The sequence below is a fragment of the Bubalus kerabau genome, chromosome 11 (genome assembly GCF_029407905.1).
Source record: "Bubalus kerabau isolate K-KA32 ecotype Philippines breed swamp buffalo chromosome 11, PCC_UOA_SB_1v2, whole genome shotgun sequence".
Lineage (NCBI taxonomy): Eukaryota > Metazoa > Chordata > Mammalia > Artiodactyla > Bovidae > Bubalus > Bubalus kerabau.
In genome coordinates this window covers 64,681,363-64,704,846 of record NC_073634.1, presented here as the reverse complement: position 1 = coordinate 64,704,846, position 23,484 = coordinate 64,681,363, and the positions used below count along the sequence as shown (strand labels likewise).

Below are 23,484 nucleotides of genomic sequence, written 5' to 3'. Positions count from 1 at the left end.
ACAGCTCAACTCCAGAAAAATAAATAACCCAATCAAAAAATGGGCCAAAGAACTAAATAGACATTTCTCCAAAGAAGACATACAGATGGCTAACAAACACATGAAAAGATGCTCAACATCACTCATTATCAGAGAAATGCAAATCAAAACCACTGTGAGGTACCATTTCACACCAGTCAGAATGGCTGCGATCCAAAAGTCTACAAGCAATAAATGCTGGAGAGGGTGTGGAGAAAAGGGAACCCTCTTACACTGTTGGTGGGAATGCAAACTAGTACAGCCACTATGGAGAAGAGTGTGGAGATTCCTTAAAAAACTGGAAATAGAACTGCCTTATGATCCAGCAATCCCACTGCTGGGCATACACACTGAGCAAACAGGAAGGGAAAGAGACACGTGTACCCCAATGTGCATTGCAGCACTGTTTATAATAGCCAGGACATGGAAGCAACCTAGATGTCCATCAGCAGATGAATGGATAAGAAAGCAGTGGTACATATACACAATGGAGTATTACTCAGCCATTAAAAAGAATACATTTGAATCAGTTCTAATGAGGTGGATGAAACTGGAACCTATTATACAGAGTGAAGTAAGCCAGAAAGAAAAACACCAATACAGTATACTAACGCATATATATGGAATTTAGAAAGATGGTAACAATAACCCTGTGTACGAGACAGCAAAAGAGACACTGATGTATAGAACAATCTTATGGACTCTGTGAGAGAGGGAGAGGGTGGGAAGATTTGGGAGAATGGCATTGAAACATGTAAAATATCATGTATGAAACGAGTTGCCAGTCCAGGTTTGATGCACGATACTGGATGCTTGGGGCTGGTGCACTGGGACGACCCAGAGGGATGGTATGGGGAGGGAGGAGGGAGGAGGGTTTAGGATGGGGAACACATTATACCTGTGGCAGATTTATTTTGATATTTGGCAAAACTAATACAATTATGTAAAGTTTAAAAATAAAATAAAATTAAAAAAAAATAAAAATAAAATAAAATAAAGGTTTTTGTTTCTCTTTTAGATGTAAGAAAGAACTTCTCTTTCTGTTGGTAAGCTAATAGGAGTAGGAAAATTGGTTCTGAAAAGGGAAAAATTAATCGCTGGAATAATGTTGACCAAGAGCCACTTAATAAAGGGAGATGGGATGAAAAGTAGGTGCCTGGTACCTGTAGATGTCATGGAGCTGTCTTTTCACCCATGGATAGCCTAACGCCATCTTTCTTGTTCCGCGAGGAAAAGAAAACTTCTGTTTGGTTAAGTAATGACTTTTTAGAAGATTTCTGTTACTTTTTTTTTTTTTTTTTTTGAGGTTTCTGAATGCAACTCTAAATGACATACATATTTGGAAGTACGATGCTATAATCAGGAGAAATGACCAAGAGTTGATTGGTTATTTTTGAGCATGGGATGAGAGGCTGTGATGGAATAAAGACAGTTAACAGCTGCTTTAATTCCAAGTATTCTTTGACATTTTAACAATTTATGTGTGTATTTTTTCAATTGAAATAGTTTTTAAACATGCCCAGTGTGCTTCTGCGAAGCAGATGTCAGGATAGTACTAGGACTGCAAGTGATTGATGGGGAGATGGGAAGGAATCAGGCTGGAGATCCTTTTGATGGTGATGCTGGTCTGAACCCTAAGGAAGGAGAAGAAGGGACTGGATTATAAAGAGCTTCAGACTGCAGCATGTTGCTCAGAAAGCTTCAGCCACAGGAGAGTTCCTTAACCAAACCTGCTCATTAGAGGAGTCCCCTATTGGACTAGTACCACAACATGCTCAGTCATTGGCTAGTAGCCACCTGGGAAATATTTGGACTTTGTCAGTCATCTGTGCTCCCAGCCTTTGTTCATCCTTAGGGAGCGCTGAGTGATGCACGACCATGGCCATCAAGAGTGTATACCGATATTTTTGTATATACACGATACTGTACCTGAGTAATCTTAATATTATACCCTAATAATTACTTTCTTAGGCAAAAGAAAAATTATTCATTTTCACAATAAATGGAAAATTTAAAGTGTATCTTGACTGATTGAATCCAAAGTTTAATGACCTATGATAATTTACATTTACATTAACTATTTACTCTTAAATAGTAATATATGAGCTCAGTTTTGTAACCTGATTATGACACAAAGAAAATTTTGATCTTCTTAACAATTTATCTTTGTATTATCAATCAATATTTCCTTCCTATTCTTTTCATAAATGGTCTTTTTCTTCTCTTGTATTAATTATTTTCATTTAAAAACATTTCTTTAAAAAAAAAGTCAGAATTCCCTGCCTCCACCTTTGGCATTTGAGTATATTAATGTTTTTGGAAGCGCCAAGTTATTTTTCCACAAAGGAAAAGCCAGTTCAGGACTATGAATTTCCTTCATATATCCAGTTATGGGCTTCCCTGGTGGCTCAGATGGTAAAGAATCTGCCTGCAGTGCAAGAGATCTGGGTTCGGTCCCTGGATCTGGAAGATCCTCTGGAGAAGAGGAAGTACTTTTGCCTGGAGAATCCCATGGAACCTGGCAGGCTACCGTCCATGGGGTCACAGTTGGACACGACTAAGCAGCTAACACTTGCACTTACGTCCATTTATAGTTAATATTAAATATGTGTAAATCTAAATGAGTTCAAAATCTGAATAATAATTCTGAATAATCTAATGCCTCTCTTGTATAAGGAGAGTGACATTTTATATCAATAGGTAGCTAATGAGAAGACTTTTAATGCATAGTATTTGAGTACGTATACTGAGTTTTTATACAGAAACTTAAAATATGACTTCAGATTTAGAACTTTGTATTAGATGCACAATTTGGAATGTACAAATTAGAAATATACATATAAACTAAGTATTAACATTGGGTGTGAGAGCCCATCAACTTTACATTCATGATATTTGAGAATATTATGTTATATATATGCCAAAATAACTGATAGAGAAAACACATCAAGTGCTTTTGCCAAATTGTGATTTATACCTGTTATTTTTCAAAATAAAGTTAAAAAAATTAAACTACTAGATAGTATTTATACAATATACTTAAGTGACTATAAATTAAAAGCAGCTGTAACTATACTTCTCATAAAATAGTGTTGTATATAAGACCACAGCAACTGTTCACAATGGAGTACCTATCAATTGGTATTCTCCTTGGTCTAAGTAGAATCCTAGGTTAAATTGTGAGATCCCAGTTACCACTGTGTGCCAAACACATGTAAATCTCTCAGTATCTGTATCCCTCCTTCTGCCATAATAGGAGAACAATCCCTGGTCCTGTCTGAAGCCAAGCATTCCACTTAGACCCACAGTTCTCAATATGTACACTGAGGCACCCTGGGGATTATAGTGAATTCACAGGAATCCTGCAGGATATTTTAAAATTTCAAGAAAAACAAAAGACTGCTGTTGGATACTGCACACATAAGTAGCTCCAGGTAGAGCAGATTTTAAATGTTAGAACACAATATATTCCTTTTGAGGATGTCATATATGTATGAAGCTGGCTTTTTAGAGCTTGCTGTGAATTTAACTCAGATAACCATTATATCTACTACTGTGGGCAGGAATCCGAAGAAGAAATAGAGTAGCCATCATAGTCAACAAAAGAGTGCAAAATGCAGTACTTGGATGCAGTCTCAAAAATGACAGAATGATCTCTGTTTGTTTCCAAAGCAAACCATTCAATATCATGGTAATCCAAGTCTATGCCCCGACCAGTAATGCTAAAGAAGCTGAAGTTGAACGGTTCTATGAGGACCTACAAGACCTTTTAGAACTAACACCCAAAAAAGATGTCCTTTTTATTATAGGGGACTGGAATGCAAAGTAGCAAGTGAAAAAACACCTGAAGTAACAGGCAGATTTGGCCTTGGAATACAGAATGAAGTGGGCAAAGATTAATAGAGTTTTGCCAAGAGAACGCACCGGTTATAGCAAACACCCTCTTCCAACAGCACAAGAGAAGACTCTACACATGGACATCACCAGATGGTCAATACTGAAATCAGATTGATTATATTCTTTGCAGCCAAAGCTGGAGAAGCTCTATACAGTCAGCAAAAACAAGACGAGGAGCTGACTGTGGCTCAGATCATGAACTCCTTCTTGCCAAATTCAGACTGAGATTGAAGAAAGTGGGGAAAACCACTAGACTATTCAGGTATGACCTAAATCAAATCCCTTATGATTATACAGTGGAAGTGAGAAATAGATTTAAGGGCCTAGATCTGATAGAGTGCCTGATGAACTATGGACAGAGGTTCGAGTTATTGTACAGGAGACAGGGATCAAGACCATCCCCAAGAAAAAGAAATGCAAAAAAGCAAATAGGCTGTCTGAGGAGGCCTTACGAATAGCTGTGAAAAGAAGAGAAGCCAAAGCAAAGGAGAAAGGGAAAGATATAACTATTTGAATGCAGAGTTCCAAAGAATAGCAAGGAGAGAAAAAAAAGCCTTCCTCAGTGATCAGTGCAAAGAAATAGAGGAAAACAATAGAACGGGAAAGACTAGAGGTCTCTTCAAGAAAATTAGAGATACCAAGGGAACATTTCATGCAAAGATGGGCTCAATAAAGGATAGAAATGGTAGGGACCTAACAGAAACAGAAGATATTAGGAAGAGGTGGCAGAAATACACAGAAGAACTATACAAAAAAGATCTTCATGACCCAGATACTCATGATGGTGTGAACACTCACCTAGAGCCAGACATCCTGGAATGTGAGGTCAAGTGGGCTTTAGGAAGTGTCACTATGAACAAAGCTAGTGGAGGTGATGGAATTCCAGTTGAGCTATTTCAGATCCTAAAAGGTGATGCTGTAAAAGTGCTCCACTCAATATGCCATCAAATTTGGAAAACTCAGCAGTGGCCACAGGACTGGAAAAGGTCAGTTTTCGTTCCAATCCCAAAGAAAGGCAATGCCAAAGAAGGCTCAAACTACCACACAATCGCACTCATCTCACACGCTAGTAAAGTAATGCTCAACATTCTCCAAGTCAGGATTCAGCAATACGTGAACCATGAACTTCCAGATGTTCAAGCTGGTTTTAGAAAAGGCAGAGATCAAATTACCATCATCCGATGGATCATCGAAAAAGCAAGAGAGTTTCAGAAAAACATCTATTTCTGCTTTATTGGCTATGCCAGAGCCTTTGTGTGGATCACAACAAACTGGAAAATTCTGAAAGAGATGGGAATACCAGAACACCTGACCTGCCTTTTGTGAAACCTGTATGCAGGTCAGGAAGCAAGTTAGAACTGGACATGGAAAAACAGACTGGTTCTAAATAGGAAAAGGAGGACGTCAAGGCTGTATATTGTCACCCTGCTTATTTAATTTATATGCAGAGTACATCATGAGAAACGCTGGGCTGGAGGAAGCACAAGCTGGAATCAAGATTGCAGGGAGAAATATCAATAACCTCAGATATGCAGATGACACCACCCTTATGGCAGAAAGCAAAGAAGAACTAAAGAGCCTCTTCATGAAAGTGAAAGAGGAGAGTGAAAAAGTTAGTTTAAAGCTCAACATTCAGAAAACTAACATCATGGCATCCAGTCCCATCACTTCATGGCAAATAGATGAGGAAACAGTGGCTGACTTTATTCTGGGGGGCTCCAAAATCACTGCAGATGGTGATTGCAGCCATGTAATTGAAAGACACTTACTCCTTGGAAGGAAGTTATTCCCAACCTATATAGCATATTAAGAAGCAGAGGCATTACTTTGTCAACAAAGGTCTGTCTAGTCAAGGCTATGGTTTTTCCAGTAGTCATGTATGGATGTGAGAGTTGGACTATAAAGAAAGCTGAGTGCAGAAGAATTGATGCTTTGGAACTGTGGTGTTGGAGAAGACTCTTGAGAGTCCCTTGGACTACAAGGAGATCCAGCCAGTCCATCCTGAAGGAAATCAGTCCTGGGTGTTCATTGAATGGACTGATGTTGAAGCTGAATCTCCAATGTTTTGGCCACCTGATGTGAAGAGCTAACTCATTTGAAAAGACCCTGATGTTGGGAGAGATTGGAGGCAAGAGGAGAAGGGGATGACAGAGGATTAGATGGCTGGATGGCATTACCAACTCAATGGATATGAGTTTGGGTAAACTCTGGGAGTTGGTGATAGACAGGGAGCCCTGGTATGCTGCCGTTCATGGGGTCGCAAAGAGTCTGACACAACTGAGTAACTGAACTAAACTGTGATAAAAAGCAAGTACCACACAACAATTAGCATGGAATACAAGGTTAAGTTTATCCAATCTGATTCCAGAGTTTGAGAATTTGTGTGGTGCCCAAATTCTAATAGTGCACACCTCCTAGGGATTAAGTAAAGGTATTTTTCTTTGATTCTTTGTGTGTTACGTTTTGAAATGACTGCCAAGTTGTTGGGACATAAATTCTTATTTAATTGTTTAAATTCTGGTATTTCTTTTGGACCAAGGGCACCATAAAAATTTTTGAAGCCTCTTCAATGAATGGTGCTGGGAAAACTGGACAGCTACATGTAAAAGAATGAAATTAGAAAACTTTAACAGCATACACAAAGATAAACTTAAAGTGGATTAAGGACCTCAATTTAAGACCAGAAACCATAAAACTCTTAGAGGAAAACATAGGCAGAACACTCGATGACATAAAGCAAGATCCCTATGACCCACCCCCTAGATTAACGGAAATAAAAACAGAAGCAAACAAGTGGGACCTGATTAAACTTAAAAGCTTTCACACAGCAAAGGAAACTATAAGCAAGGTGAAAAGACAATCCTCAGATTGGGAGAAAATAATAGCAAATGAAACAACTGACAAAGGATAAATTTCCAAAATATACAAGCAGCTCATGCAACTCAATGCCAGAAAAACAACCTAATCAAAAAGTGGGGAAAAGACCTAAATAGACATTTCTCCAAAGACATACAGATGGCTAACAAACACATGAAAAGATGCTCAACATCACTCATTATTAGAGAAATGCAAATCAAAACCACAATGAAATATCACCTCACACTGGTCATAATGGCCCTCATCAAAAAGTCTACAAACAATATATGCTGGAGAGCGTGTGGAGAAAAGGGAACACTCTTGCACTGCTGGTGGGAATGTAAATTGATACAGCCACTATGAAAGATGGTATGGAGATTCCTTAAAAAAACTAGAAATGAAACCACCAGTATGACCCAATAGTCCTACTCCTAGGCAAATACCCTGAGAAAACAAAAATTGGAAAAGACACATGTATCTCATTGTTCATTACAGCACTATTTACAATAGCTAGAACATGAAAGCAACCTAGACTTGTCCATCGACAGATGAATGGATAAAGAAGTTGTGGTATATACACACTGGAATATTACTCAACCATAAAAAGGAGCACATTTGAGTCAGTTCTGATGAGGTGGATGAACCTAGTACCTATTACACAGAGTGAAGTAAGTCGGATAAATACCATATTCTAACACATATATGGAATATAGAAAAATGGTACTTGAAGAATTTATTTACAGGGCAGCAGTGGAGAAACAGACAAAGAATAGACTTATGGACATGGGGAGAGGGGAGGAGAGGGTGAGATGCATGGAAAGAGTAACATGGAAAGTTACATTGCCATATGTAAAATAGATAGCCAACAGGAATTTGCTGTATGGCTCAGGAAACTCAAACAGGGGCTCTGTATCAACCTAGAGGGGTGGGATTGGGAGGGAGGTTCAAAAGGGAGGCGATATATGTATACCTATGGCTGATACATGTTGAGGTTTGACAGAAAGCAACAAAATTCTGTATAGCAATTGTCCTTCAATAAAAAACAAAATTTAAAAAAGCCAAAATTAAAAAAAAAATTTCAGAGACAGAAAGGATGTCATGATTTGGAAAAGTTTAGAATCCTCTGGCATAGATTTTGATCTCATCCCCTCTGGCCTTCTCAAAATCCCACATGATTTTATTCCTTCTCTTAGGTACAGCATACTGGCGGAAAGCACAAGCTGTTCCATTTTTCTTGGTATCATGTCTTGGCTTTATCAGCAACTTTGGGGAAGTTACTTCACCTGTCTGTGCCAGAGTTCATGTAACTATAAAATGGAGATAAAAATATCTAACTCATATGTTTATTATAAGAATTAAGTTAATATATATATAATGCTTAGAGTTTTTGGCACAGATACCTGCTTTTTTAGATATAATTAAATTTATCCTTTCTGTCAAATGGACCTTTCCAATAAACTTTAAATTTTTAAATTAAACAATTTTTATTGTAACAAAAAAATCCAAAAATTACATTTTAACACATTTTTAACTGTACAGTTTGGTGGCATTTAGTATATTCACATTGCTGTGAAATATCTTCAGAACTTTTTCATTTTGCAAAACTGAAACTCTATACACTTAAACAGCAGCTCCCCTACCTCTGTCCCCAGCCGCTGGCAACCACCATTGTACTCTCTGCTTCTGTGAGCTTGACTTCTTTAGCTACCTCATGTAAATGGAGCCATGCAGTATCTACCCTTCTGTGACTAGCCTGCTTTACTCAGCATAGTGTCCTCACCGTTCATCCATGTTGTAGCATGTGACAGGATTGTGTTCCTTTTTAAATCTCAGTAGTATTCCACTGGATGGATGTCCCACATTTTGCTTATCTGTTCATCCATTGATGAACGTGTGTGTTGCTTCCTTCTCCTGGCTATTGTGATACTGTGGTGAGCATGGGTGTACAGATACTTCTTGGAGACAGTGCTTTATTTTAGCTATATACCCACGAATGGGATTACTGATTAGATGGTCGTTCTATTTTTAATTTTTTGAGGAACCTCTATACTGTTTTCCACAGGTCACCGTATTACAGTGCCTCCAGCAGTACACAAGGGTCCTAGTTTCTCACAGCTTCACCAACACTTTATTTTTTGTTTTTTTGTTTTTTCTGATAGTTGCTATTCTGTAGGTATGAGATATCTCATTTCTATGATATTCATCATAGAAAATGCATTTTGATATGCATTCTTCTAAAGATTAGTGATGTTGAACATCTTTTCATATGCTTGTTGGCCATTTGTGTATCACCTTTGGAGGAATGTCTAGTCAAGTCCTTTGCCCATTTGTTAATTGAGTTAATTTTTTGTTGTTGAGTTTTAAGAGTTTTAAAAGTATATTTTGGATATTAACTCCTTGTCAGATATATGATTTGCAAATATGCTCTCCCACTCTGTAGGTTGCCTTTTCACTCTTACTTGTGTACTCTGATGCACAAAAGTTTTAAACTTTTGTCTGTTTTTGCTTTTAGAGTCATATCTAAGAAATCATTTTCATATCCAGTGTCATGAAGCTTTTCCCTTATGGTTTCTTCAAGAAGTTTTATCATTTTGGGTCTGAGTCTAGGTCTTTAATCCACTTTGAATTAATTTTTGTGTATGCTGTAAGATAAGGGTCCATTTGCACTCTTGTGAATGTGGATATCCGGTTTTCCCAGCACCATTTGTTGAAGAGACTATTCTTTCCACATTGCGTGGTCTCAGCACTCTTGTTGAAGATCATTTGACCATATTTGTGAGAGTGTATTTCTAGGCCCTGTATTCTGTTCCGTGGTCTGTAGATCTGTCTTTTGACAGTGCCACACTGTTTTGATTATTGTGTCTTTGTGCTGTGTCTTGAAATCAGGAAGTATGAGAACTTTGTTCTTCTTTTTCAAAATTGATTTGACCATATGGAATCTGTTGAGATTCCTGATCAACTTAAACTCTTTTCTATTAAAGCAAAGCAAAACAAAACATTCATCTCAGATACCACCATGTCTTATCCCTTTTCTTCAGAATCGAGTTTCTCAAAAGAATTTCTGTTTAAAGGCTCCATTTGTCTATTGCTCACTCAGCATTTAACCAACTTCAGCCATACTTTTCTCCTGATTACACTGAAAACCTTTTACACTGAGGTTACAAAAAACCCTCTGTTATCACTAAATCCAATTTAGTGACTTTTTTTTAAGGCATAATTTTAAATACACAAGGGGATTCAATACTACCTGCCACACCAGTTTTCCTGAAATACTTTTTTGTATTAATTCTCCATGCACTTTTCTAATATTCTTCCTACCCCTCCAGCATTCTTCTCTGTGTTCTTTTCAGGCCTGTGCTTCTTTCTCCTGCCCTTGAATGTCCTCTCCTCTTTACTCTGAACTCCTGGGATATCCAACTTATATTTATAGCTTCAGTGCCTCTTCGCTCTAGAGCTCAGGCCTTGCCCCTGTGCTCCACAGTCATTAATCCAGTTACCTACTTGATATCTCTCCTTTGGTGCCTCAAAGATGTTTCCAATACAGTATCTCTAAAATGAAATTCAGAGCCCTCTTCCTGTTCCTCTTCTACCACTTCAATCTCAGTAAACAGCCTGTCTTCCATTTATTTATAGAAACCTGGAAGCCACCTGTTTGTCCTTGAAATTAACTTCTTCTTTACCCATCTCTCCTTCCTCCCCTTGCCACATATTCAACTAATCTCTGATTCTACTGGGTTTTATCTCCTAAGTCACTCTCCTCCACAAGAGGGTCTCTATCCTTTCCCTCATAACTCTACCCACCTCTCTCCCTCTCCCTCTTGACTACTTTGGCATGTCTTCATCTTCACTGTTCTACCTGCTCCCACCAGTCTGTCCTCCACCCTGTAGCCAAAATGATTTTTTAAAAGCAAATCTGTTACTTCCCAGCTTCAAACCCTTCTGTAACTCTGGAGAATAGATAGAAACTGGAAACTGGTGAACTAGGGCAGGGTAGGGGAGAAGAGGTAGGAGGGATACAAAGGTGAGAAATTGTATACCTCTGTATAATTTGTTGTCATTTTCTTTTGGAACTACAAGGATGTGTTACCTCTTCCAAAAATTAAATCAGTAAATTCAGTTTAAAAAATTATAGCATGACACTGTTCTTAAAGGCTAAACTGAACTGGTCCCAACCTACCTATCTTTTTAATTGCATCTATTACCAAATTCTTTCCTAATTTCAGTGCCACAGCCATACCGGGCTTCTGTCCATTGCTTATGCTCCGTAGGCTTTCTACTGCTTTGAGGCCCTTGCACAAACTGTTCTTAGCTCTGCCTTGAATGCCCTTTGCTCCTCCTTTCACGGAGGTAACACATTCTTATCCTTAGGCCTCTGACATTGAGTTACCACGTTCACAGGAAGCCTTCCCTGATGAGCTCTATTCCCTATTATGTGCTGTTATACCACGGACTTCTTGATACTCACTGCAGTTTTACACTTACTGTGTGACCATCTAATTACTATCTGCCTCATCCATTTGAATGCAAGTTCCATTGTAGTAACAATTTAGCAATACTAATCCTAAAAAAATCTTGCTATCCTTAAAGCTACCATAATATCCTATTGTACATTAAATGTGAGTGTGTGTGTGTATGTGTGTGTTTAAATTTACTTACAAAGTGCTATTATCAGTCCCAAGAAGAGACTGTCATATATAATGTTTCCAAGCTTACTTTGGAATATCTTTAAAGATCACTATTTTGTGGAGGAAGCTTTGGGAAATACTCTTTTACATTTATGCTGTATTAGTATATACTGTGGGGAAGGAGAAGTGGAAGGTGTCAAGGGCATCTGTTGAGTGTTGTCCTGGTAAAAAGAGGGTGGATAAGGAGTTATATTAAAAATGGTAGATCTGAGAGAAATTGAAGCAGTATTGGCACAATTTACCTGTGAATTTGAAATCTGTTGGGTAAAGGTGAAAATTAAAAATAGTATTCTCAAACCAAAGGAATTCTACAAGAATTTAGTGGTGATCTTTATTCCCACTTTTAAGGTTTTAATTTTAAAATATTAAGATGATTCCTTAACATTGTTAAATGGCATGCAATACAAGCAGATAAACATTCAGAGGACTACCCTCACCATGGTAAGCACAGTCAACAGTTGTTTATGTCCTTCCTCCATGCATTTACAAACGCTCATATATGTAAGTAGTATATAAATATATTTTACTTATTATATATATTATTTTCTGTAAATATTTTTCTGTAACTTCACATAACAACATATAACATACCTATTAATGATCTACATCTCCCCTTCTTATTTTTAGTAGGTGCAGAGTAATCCATAGTTTGAATATACCATACTTTCCGATTGTTACTTATAATCTTTTTAGTGAATAAAGAAATTAGACATGGGTAAGCAATCTAATAAGACTATAATAAAAAAGTGTTTTATTTTTTAATAAATGTAAATGCAGAGGAGAGGGTCTTAGTTCAGTTTCCTACTTGATCCTTTTAGCTGTTGCTGCTGCTGCTGCTGCTAAGTCGCTTCAGTCGTGTCCGACTCTGTGCGACCCCATAGATGGCAGCCCACCAGGCTCCCCCATCCCTGGGATTCTCCAGGCAAGAACACTGGAGTGGGTTGCCATTTCCTTCTCCAATGCATGAAAGTGAAAAGTGAAAGTGAAGTCGCTCAGTAGTGTCCGACTCTTAGCGACCCCATGGACTGCAGCCTACCAGGCTTCTCAGAAACACATTTTATGACATAAAAACATAAAACTATTTGTGACCAGAATACTTGAAGATCTGCTTCTTTGTTTTTGAAACGTTTTTTAGAAAAAATAACAACATATTAAAAAGTTAAAAAATTACTCACAATTCCAATTTAAAAACAACTTTTTGTTTAGAAGTTAAAGTTTATGCCTTCAACTCCCAATTTCACCTCTTCGAGGGACTTACTGAGATATTTTGGTCAAATTCTTTCTTGTGTTTTCTTGTGTTTACACAATTTCTTTATGCATGTGTATGCATATACCACACCTATTTTTTTCTAATAAAATGGAATGGTGCTATTCATGTAGGTCTGCAACTTTTAAAAAATTTCACCCCACTTCACTATATCACAGGCTAGGGCAAAAAATTTCTGATTAATTAAACCTGTCTATCTTTTATGTTATCTCCATTTATTTTCTTGTAGTAACAACATTCACAATAACCAAACTAAAAAGGGACTGATGTATCAACTAGCATGGTAATTTATTTACTTACAATATGAAATATATCTGACATCATAGACTTTGCTCATTTGCTTGGGGCATTCCCACCTGATGGATGAATTACTCAAGAGACTAAATTATAGATAAGGCTGATTGGTGAGCCAAGGTGTTCTTACAGGATATTTCTATCAGGCTATGGCTAGAGCTCTGACTTGCCCTTGGGCTTTTTCTTTCCTGACAGCTGGCATTAGTCATCAGAGTCATAGCCCTGAATGCGGTTACAGATATTTGGTAAGGTTTCCTCCAGGCTCTGATCTGAACTATGCACTGCCCACTATTTCATTTAAGATCTCTGACCTGGTCCTCATTCATTACCTTTCTTTCTGTGAGAAAAGTGTTGATTAGACTTTGAGGATCTCCCAAATCATCTGTTTGTTGGAAGACAAGGAAAACACCTTTGCCTCCATAGAAATTCATTTACAAGCACTTTGTTCAGGTGAGCTTCCATGGATGCAGCTAACACATAGAGGTGTGACAACCACAGTGTCTCTAGACATTGCCAAATGTCCCCTCGGGATCAAAATCACCTCCACTCGAGAACCACTGGTTTAGAGGGAAGCTGGTTTAGACTGAAGAAGGAGCTAAAGAGAAGAAAACCAGATAGGTACTACATGGAAATCACCTGACTGAAAGTAAAAGGATATTAGTTCCTAAGCAGGGGGGGAAAGAACACAGGATTTGTCCTATGTCTTGATCTCTATTTCTCCACAAATGATGAGACCTTTGATTAGGTGGCTCAGATGGTAAAGAATCTGCTTGCAGTGCAGGAGACCCAGGTTTGATCTATGGTAGGGAAGATCCCCTGGAGGAGGAAATGGATACCAACTCCAGTATTCTTGCTTGGAGAATTCCATGGATAGATGAGCCTGGTGGGCTATAGTCCATGGGCTGCAAAGAACTGGACATGACTGAGTGATTAACACTTTCACTTTGGTTAGTTGCTTTACCCTCTTGATTGTGAATTAGTATGAGGATTATGTTGTTATTACTGTTTTTTAATTTACATATTTACAATGTACCAGAGTTGTACTGACATTTTATATGAATTAGAGAGTGTGTATTAAAGTCCTCTGTAAACTGTAAAATTTTGTACAAAAGTAATGTGCTATCCTACTCACTTCTTACCACTGCTTTTATCCTTGAGATCTTTAAAACTATGGGCAAATACAAGATTTACCTTTGAACCATGTTCTTTTGTGAATTTCATAAAATATTATAACTATTTTCTCACTTTTATTGTATGTAATTATTTTATGTATGTGTGTATATGTATATATGTAAGTTGGATTTTAAATTATGTTAGGGATTAAAGTTTAGCATTGCTCATTTTATGAGAATAAGTGACAAAAATGAGATTTTGTAATTTGCAATAGATTTGCAGGCAAATTTCCAGGAATGTATCTGTTCCCTATATTGCATAACATCACACAAATCTTTGGGAAGCCCCATTGTTAGCACATCTCTATCCAGAAGAATACATGTTTCTTGTCCTTTTGTTTCTTGTGCTTTAGTCAGTTCCCTATAGTGAGTCAATTAAAATTTTTTTCTTATCCTTGTCTTAACTGCATTCACTTATGTCTCTCTACTTTAATGGATTAGTCAGGCATGATTTCTCTCTATATGCAATAAATGTTTGCTGAATGAAGGAATAAATTACAGAAAACATGTTATCTCTCTTCCAGCAGGTTATCTGTTAAAATGATCAGTGACCCTACCCTTCATTATAGATTTCCTCAATGTAAAATGGTTTGTCTGTCTATAGTTCTGAATTTCTCCAGAAGTTATCCCATGGATTGGATAGGGGGTCAAGGTTGAGGGAGGCGTTGGGTACCATCCTGATACAAACTCACTGGGCCTCCTGAGGAGTGGTTTATAATACTTTAATAAGTATTTGCTTCAACCCTAGAATTTACTCCAATGGTCGTAATACTTTGTTACCTCTCTGGATTGTACTCCAATGGTCATAATACTTTGTTACCTCTCTGGATTGTAGTGTTTAGCACATGTTGTCTCCCACATGTCACCTGATGATTTCATGGGATCAGTCTTGGCTACCTGTCCGTGACTTCCCTCTCAAATGGTGGATTAAACCTATAACCCAGGGTTGATTTTTAGTACTGATTCTGTATGCCTTTCTTTACTTTTCACTTCTCTCAGATATGACAATCATCACATGGATTTGGGAAGAGTTTCCTTAGCCAGTGAGAATACTGAATTCAGTTGAGTTGTTTGTGATCACTATTATAAAAGAGCTCGTTCACAGTTACTTACTGCACCGGTTCTTCTTCAGTACTTGAGACTATGATGCATTGGTCAATACATGATGTATGATGTACTTCTCTTTATGGCTACTAAACTACCTCTTCTAGGAAGCAGTCATCTATCTTAACCAAAACCTCCACTTCTCTGAGATGAGATCTTCTGCTATATTCTATACACATTTTACCAATACTTGCCTAGATCATTCATCATCATATCCCTGTCTATATACTTGGCATATATAGGAGGCACTCACATATTTTTGATCTACTGAGTGAATGAAACTTGGATTCTTGTTTCTGCTTATGTTTTTGTTTTGCTTAATGATGTCAGCTGGTAAAAATTTTTCTTCTCCCAGTGCCATTTCACTTCTAATTAAGTATTCAAAATAAGGTTAAGAGAAACCAATCTGAGGAATCATCTGAAGATCATGGGGATCATTTCCTAGTTTCTTAAAAAAAGACAGACCTCTCTGGTATGAGCTTATTTTAAAAACATGAGAAGGAAAAAGTTATGTAGACAATAGAAAGAAATAATGGTCAGAGCATAACTAGCAAGGAAGATACTTCCTGTCTGGAAGGGTATCAGGGGAAATGAAAGTTTCAGTTCCTATTTTGCCTTAGTCATCTTCTACACAGGGAATTACATTAAAATTGGCAGAGTCGCCAGTCTAGGTTTGATGCACAATACTGGATGCTTGGGGCTGGTGCGCTGGGACGACCCAGAGAGATGGTATGGGGAGGGAGGAGGGAGGAGGGTTCAGGATGGGGAACACGTGTATACCTGTGGCAGATTCATGTTGATATATGGCAAAACCAATACAATATTGTAAAGTTAAAAAATAAAATATATAAAAAAAATTGGCAGAGTTTTGGGAAATCCCATAAGCCCTCTTATTTATTCATCCTGTGGATCTCTTCTCAAGCTCAGATCTGCTCCAGAGGTATCTCCCTTTGCTTCTTTGTCTGCTCTTTTTTAATTTTTTGGACTGTTGGATTCTCTGATTCCTTGAAATTGGATATCTTGGTGCCCTTTTTCCTTCTTGTCCTGCCAAATCTTAAAATAGGCTTTTTCCATTTTGGAGGGCTTAAGAACTACTAACTACTTGGGGAAACAGGGAGAGATACTTTTCTGTCTGGGCTAGCATATTCTTTTCCTGAGACTCATACTATTTTTTTCCCCCTAATTCTGGTTATCGCCATTACCATATCCAGAAATATATTTGGCACCAGTACTTGGAAACTTATGCTTCCCTATAGATTGTTTTTATAAAAATGTATTAATTAACTTATTAATTTGCTTATACCCTTTTATTCCAAAATCTGGTGTTTGGGCTACTTCTAGAACACATGACATTTGGAAATCAGAAATGATAGACATACCTTAATCCTAATAAGTACCCCAACTAGGTGTCAATAAGAGGGCTAACCTGATCTTATAACACATCTAAAGATTGAGATGTCCCAGAGCTCAGTTGTTAGGCCTCTTTCTCCTTTTTTTTTTTTTCCTTAAACAACAAATTTATTTTCTCACAGTTCTAGAAGCTAGAAGTCCAAGACCAGGTTGCTGTAAGGGCTGGGCTCTGGTGAGACCTCTCTTCCTGATTCATAAACAACTGTCTTCTTTGTAGCCATTTGGCCTTTTCCTTATGTGTGCACATGGAAAGAGAGCCTGCTGGTGTGTCTTCTTCTTTGTAAGGACACCAGGTTAATTCGATTAGGTCTCCACCCTTATGACCTCTTCAATCTTTTTAGCTCAGCTGGTAAAGGATCTGCCTGCAATGCAGGAGACTCTGGTTCGATTCCTGGGTTGGTAAGATCAACTGGCGAAGGGGTAGGCCACCTGTATTCTTGGGCTTCTCTTAAGGCTCAGCTGGTAAAGAATCCACCTGCAATGTGGGACACCTGAGTTCGATCCCTGGGTTGGGAAGATCCCCTGGAGAAGGGAAAGGCTACCCACTCCAGTATTCTGGCCTGGAGAATTCTATGGACTGGATAGTCCATGGGGTTGTAAAGAGTTGGACACGACTGAGCGACTTTCACTATTCTGTTCCAAGACTTTAAACACTACCATACATTGTTGATGACTCCCAAATATAATCTCCAGCCCCCACTTCACCCTAGACTTCAGACTATTTGATATCTCTACTTATATGTCCATAGACACCTTAAACTTAACATGTCCACACCAAACTTTTGATTCTCCCAATCTAAATTTACCTCTCCTCAAGTGTTCCCCATCTCAATAAACCAAGTTCCTCAGCCCAAAAACCTTTGAGTTTTTCTCTTGTCTGCTACATCCAATTCTTCAGCAAGCCCCAGTTGCTCCCCTTTAAAATATGTCTCAAATATATCCACGTACTATTTCCTCTAGCATTGCCATCGAGTTCAAGCCATCATCATCTCTCACCCAGGCCACTGCAGTAGCCTCCTAATGGTCTCTCTGCTTCTACTTTTGCCCTGATCCTTCCTTAAAATATAAATTATAATTCACTGCTGCTTAAAACCCTATGGCTTTTCCTCAACAAGCTCCCCTGACTACCTTGCTGATTCCATCCTCTGACATCCCTCTCACTCACTCCTCACCCCTCAAGGCACACTGGCCTACCTTTTGTCAGTTTTCCCAGGCACATTCTGACCTCACGAGTTTTTGCATTTACCATTCTAAGTCTCAAATTCCCTTTTTTCTAGTAATCATATGGCTTGTTCTTTCACTTCATTTGGATCTGTACTCAAATGTTGTCTCCTGAAGGAGACCTTTTTACTTCTTCATTAGTTATCTGTTTAAAGCAGCTTCTAGTTACTGGCAGTATTCAAGCATGGCTGGATCCTTGAAGGATGCCTGCAGAGATGCTAAAGAAGGAACTTCCATGTCATGTGGGAGTGGAAAATTAGACCAGATTTCCTTCTAACTGGAAATTATTTAATCTTATCATGAATTAATTATGATTCTTTCTCTAAGCATTTAGTTAGCACCTCCTATGTGTCTGACATTGTTCTAGGCACTAGATAAGATAAAAAGATATAAAGATAGAAAGATATAGAGAGATATATCTTTAAGATATAAAGATAAAAGTGGCCTAGCTAGTATCCATTAGGAACTAATAGTAGATAATGAAGAAAAGAGTTGCTTAAGAGTATGGGTGTAAAATTGTAGTAGATAAAAATAAGTAGAAAAGGACAAATTTTAAAGGTGCTCTGAATAAATGGCAACCCACTCCAGTATTCTTGCCTGGAAAACCCCATGGATGGAGGAGCCTGGCAGGCTACAGTCCATGGGGTCTCAAAGAGTCGGACATGACTGAGCGACTTCACTTTTCTGAATAAATGAGGGAGAGACTGAATAAATGAGGGGAGGAAAAACTATTATAAGGGGGAGAACTAGATATGAAAGATGACCCTAAAATTGCCTGCTTGAGAAGGGAGAATGTAGGGGTAAAGACCACATGTTATATTGTTATGGGGGTAATCCCTAAAAGGAAACTATCAGTGTTAGTCATCAAGGTATATGGTGTGGCTGGATGTAATTCATAATTCAGTAGAGATTAATTAATTTATGAAGTAGTTTCAAATTCTTGGAACAAACGTACCTTCACCTTCTCTTATTAGTCTCCCATACCAATACAGTTAAGTTCTCCTTTCCCCTGCCTTCTGGCCCCTTTGGGGTAAATTAACATGAAACTGACAGTTCCTTTAATCACATGATGAGTTTGAGTGAACTCTGGGAGTTGGTGATGGACAGGGAGGCCTGGCATGCTGTGATTCATGGGGTCGCAAAGAGTCGGACACGACTGAGCGACTGAACTGAACTGAACTTAATCACATGGGGCCCTTCATTTTCTTTTCTGGTTCATATGCCTGCAATCTGTTAGACAGTAGGGAATAGTTGTCTTTTTTAAATATAATAATCACCTAGTCCCTCATGCTGCTCATTGTTCACACATGTCCCAGTATGTCTTGTCGAGAATCATGCTCTCTAGCTGGGACATGATGCCTAGGTAGGTGGGGAATTCCCCTGTTTTGTTTAAAATCATAGTTGTCTTTGGATTTGGCTAGCATGTTTGTGATTAGTTTACTGACAATTGGTTTTTTTCTTCTTATACCATATGCTATTACATGATTCATCTGCTTTGAGTCTGTTGCCTTGAAGGTGAAACAATTTCTTCCAATGTTGATATTTCATAATCTCATAGATAACAAGCATACACATATGCATAGTCCTTTCAGAAGTTTTAAACATTTGGAGATGAATGAATTATACTGCAACAAATGAAAAGGAGCAGTATAAAACCATAATGGTGATATCCAGACATCTTTTGTTGGGTGGTTGGGTGAACAGTAATATTAATAAAGCCTGTGTACTTTACTGTGTTTATCTCTCCTTGAGAAGTTATTTCTGGTGTGTGGTGCTTATTTATGAATTTTAACGTTTAACATTGTGCTTTAATTGCCTTGGATTTACATGTATTTTAATATTTTAGACATGATTTTTATTTCAAGGAGTTTAAATTCCAGATAAATCATAATACTTGGTGTTAACATTGTAATGATGATTGCTGTTTACTATGTAGCAATGCCTATTCAAATGTTAAGAAATCTTCTTTTAATTACTAATATAAATAGTAATCTTTGAAAACATTTCAGTAAGACACATCACATCTCTGAATGCCGTGCAAGGAAGTTTTTTCATAAACATGGTTATTTTCCAAGTAATTAAAAGATTACACTTCTAATAAACATGGACTAAATTCAGTTTCTTCATATAGCACTGATCAGTGCACTTACTGTGTTCCACCATTTAACCACCTGTATTTTTTTACTCATAATGTCAGTGATTGTTTTTCAAAGAACTCTTTATAATTCCACGGTATAGATATACATGTACATATCTGTATAAGTTGTACATTTGGGGAGAAATTTTTAAAAGATTCTGATTCTTGGTATATCTCCCTCCCCCTGTCTCTCTACCTGTTTTTAGCTCCTCTTTGGTTCAGGTGTGCTGGTGTCCCTAAGCCTTTCTGGGCCGCAGCTGGAGAAAGTGGTGATTGACAGAAGCCTGGTGGGGAAGCTCATCTCAGACACCATCAGTGATGGTAATTACCCCCATGTGCAAATCAATTGCCTACATTAACAGTGGGGCAGGAGAAATAGAGTGTCAACAGGTAGACTAATTATTACCACTAGGGACTTGAAAACACAAGTAATTGCTGGTAATAGCACAGTTACAACCCCTGGGACCAATACAAGTTTTAACTAATATTTAATGTCAAAGTTTTTGTCAATTGTTAGTATTCTTGAGTATTTTTTACTGTTTCCTTAAAAAAGTGAACATATTTTCGAAAGAGGTGGGTGTTTTGTTTGGTGTGTTGACATTTCAAATATTTTTCACTTTCACATGAATTTTGAATAAATAACCCCAATTTGTCAGCACAGCCACCTAGTACAAAAACAAAAACAAAATATGTTCTTTGGCTCTTAGGACATTCTTTGTTACCAAAGTCTATGAATACTAACTTCTGAGAGAGTTTGAGCAGTATTTCTAAAAATAAAAAATCAATGCCAAGAATACCAGATAAATCTGAATCCTGTAAAGTGATATCACAGTTAGTATATAATTGCTACAAAGCACATAAAGACCTAAGCCAATTATTGAAAAGGTAGCATACTGACATTTATTAATCCTTAAAAGGCTCTTCGCTGTGCCAGCCTACCTATATAATTTAATTAAAACTGTTCCTTGTAAGATATAGTTATTTCTGTTTTATAGATAAGGAAATTGAAGCTGAGATACTGATGAACATGTCCACCAATGAGATACTAAGGAATAGCCCCAAAATGACTGAGCTGAAATTTGAACCCATCTTCTTTGCACTATAGTGTGCTGACTCCTAAAGTTTTAAGACTGCACTTGAATTCGAGGTGAAAAAAAAGGTCTAAGAAACAGATTGCATGTATAGCAAAACCAATACAATATTGTAAAGTAATTAGCCTCCAATTAAATAAATTAAAAGAAACAGATTGCATATTATCATTAGAGATTGAAAATTATCCATATCTTAAATTGAATAATCAAAGGAAAGTGTGGTCTAGTGGAAAGGACAGAGGTAAGATTATAGAAACCCTTCTGCTGTGTGTGCTCACTAGTATCTCTGAATAATGCGGACACAATTTCTTAGAGAAAAGCACTCTGCAGTGTGGCTATCATTAGTAGTATTCCTGATAATGATAAGCTGGGGGTAGGGTTATGAGTATGCCACTTCTTCTTCCTTGTAGGATCATGATGCTAAGGAAGCTTTCCTGTGGAAGAGGTTCCATTTTTACATGTCTAATAATTGACCCCTTCATTGATTCTGCAAATAAAATAGTGGCTGTGATGATTTTGTCATTTTGGTGGTCCTCCATTAGAATCAAAAGGAGACCTCCAAAAGTGTTCATGTTGCTGAGATATCTTTTTTCACTTGTTTCTTTAAACCACAAATAATACATACATTCTCATGAGTAAATGATAACAATGTGATTTCTTGGCATTTCTCCAGATTCTCCTGTAATTGTGTTGATCTACTGTGGTTACTGCTTGCACAGCCAGGGATATGGAAGTAAAAAAAAATATATAAAACATTCAATAACTTCTTTTTGCTGGGAACAACGTAAAACATTTCTCAAATTCCTACTACATGTTTTTATCAGTAATTTTTTAACATTAATGGCTCTTTATGTAACCCAAATTAGTGCAAATTAATTAACTGTGTGCTTTAGAAATATAGCTGTAGAAATGTTTTTGCTAATCTTCATTATCACGTATTACTTTATATAATATATTGGGTATAATATGTTTTAGTTCATTCAGCTAGTATACTTTCAGAAAGTTCATTGATGAAAATTTTTTTAAAAAATTGGTGGAGAACACTGATCTGTATCCTCTAATAAATCCAATTTATTCTCAGATGGTTTGTATCATATAAATACAGGATTAAAGGCTAAGTACAAATAAGTGTTTTATCTTTATGTTCAGATATGAAACAGTGTTTTATGCTTTTCCTACCTTTATTCCAAATACATCTCATTTGTAGGTTGTCCCCAAATATCAGTGTATATTGAAATGGTCTCATGGAAAGGAAAAATATCAAATCCATGCATGATTAGATTGATTATTGTTGTTTCTTTCTAATATCTTTATTATCATTGGGAAATGTCCACAATGATATTTATGAGACTTCAGTTATTTCAATTAATATTCATTTATCTTCTGAAAATAGCTTTTTGTAACATTTCAGTAGAAGAAACTATTAATTTGTTATTATTTTATTCTAACTTAGTACTTGATAGTATTATCAAATCTTTTTTTTTTAAGCTCTTCTCACAGACAGCTTCATCATCTTATCATTTTTGGCACAAAACAAACTATGTTTTATTCAGTTTGCCAAGAAGATGAGCTCTCCTGATATAAACAAAAGACTGGAAAAGCTCTCAGCCTTGGATTATAAGGTAGAGATTTGAATGTATATGGTCATATTGTTAATTATTAAGGTATGCTAGAGTATTGCTTGAGTTGATGTTATGCTCTTTTTTCTTAAATGATTATGGATTTCAAAAAAACCAGAGTTATTCATAGTATAGGATTAAGCTTGATCAACTAGAAACAGTGGCCATCCAAAGTTTTCTTTTTTTACTCTCATTATGGGGGTTTAACAGTGGCATGCTTGGAGCAGTTTACATCATACTTATGGAAATCAGAAAGATAATAGAGGCAAGTTACACATTTTAAAATGGTTTTCTTGCTGGTAGTAGTATGTATACCATTCTCATTTTTCCCTAAGACCCCGTATCACTATTCTAGGCAAGGGTAGCTGCTCTCGCTTCCATTTCACAAGAAAGAAGACAACACTTTCAAAGGTTAATAGAAAAGTGTAATAAACAAGGAGTGGGAAGATCCCCCTCCTCCCAACATCAGCTATAACTGTGGAGAAAAATGCAAAAAGAAATCTCCTTCATGTGTTAGTCTCTTTCCCTTCAGTAACTCCAGGTAATTTGTTTCCTTGTATCAGGGACTTTACATCTGTTAAGGCAGGATTTTTATTTTAAATGATGTGTTTAATTTAAGTTTTGCCACATTACATTTTAACTGCTTGGAAGGCATACTCTCTGCTAGAATGAGTATCTCATACATTTTCCAGGCTGTTTCAGTTCAAGGCCTC

At 37.2% G+C, this 23,484-nt stretch overlaps 1 protein-coding gene across 1 annotated transcript in view; it reads left to right on the top strand.

Annotated features, from left to right (window-relative positions):
• Positions 1 to 23,484, top strand: part of WDPCP (WD repeat containing planar cell polarity effector) — a 282,688-nt gene that overhangs the window by 124,665 nt on the left and 134,539 nt on the right. The window contains exons 8-9 of the mRNA XM_055541743.1: positions 20,268 to 20,382; positions 22,641 to 22,774. Of these exons, the coding sequence (XP_055397718.1) occupies positions 20,268 to 20,382; positions 22,641 to 22,774 (249 nt within the window). The remainder of the gene's footprint in view (positions 1 to 20,267; positions 20,383 to 22,640; positions 22,775 to 23,484) is intronic.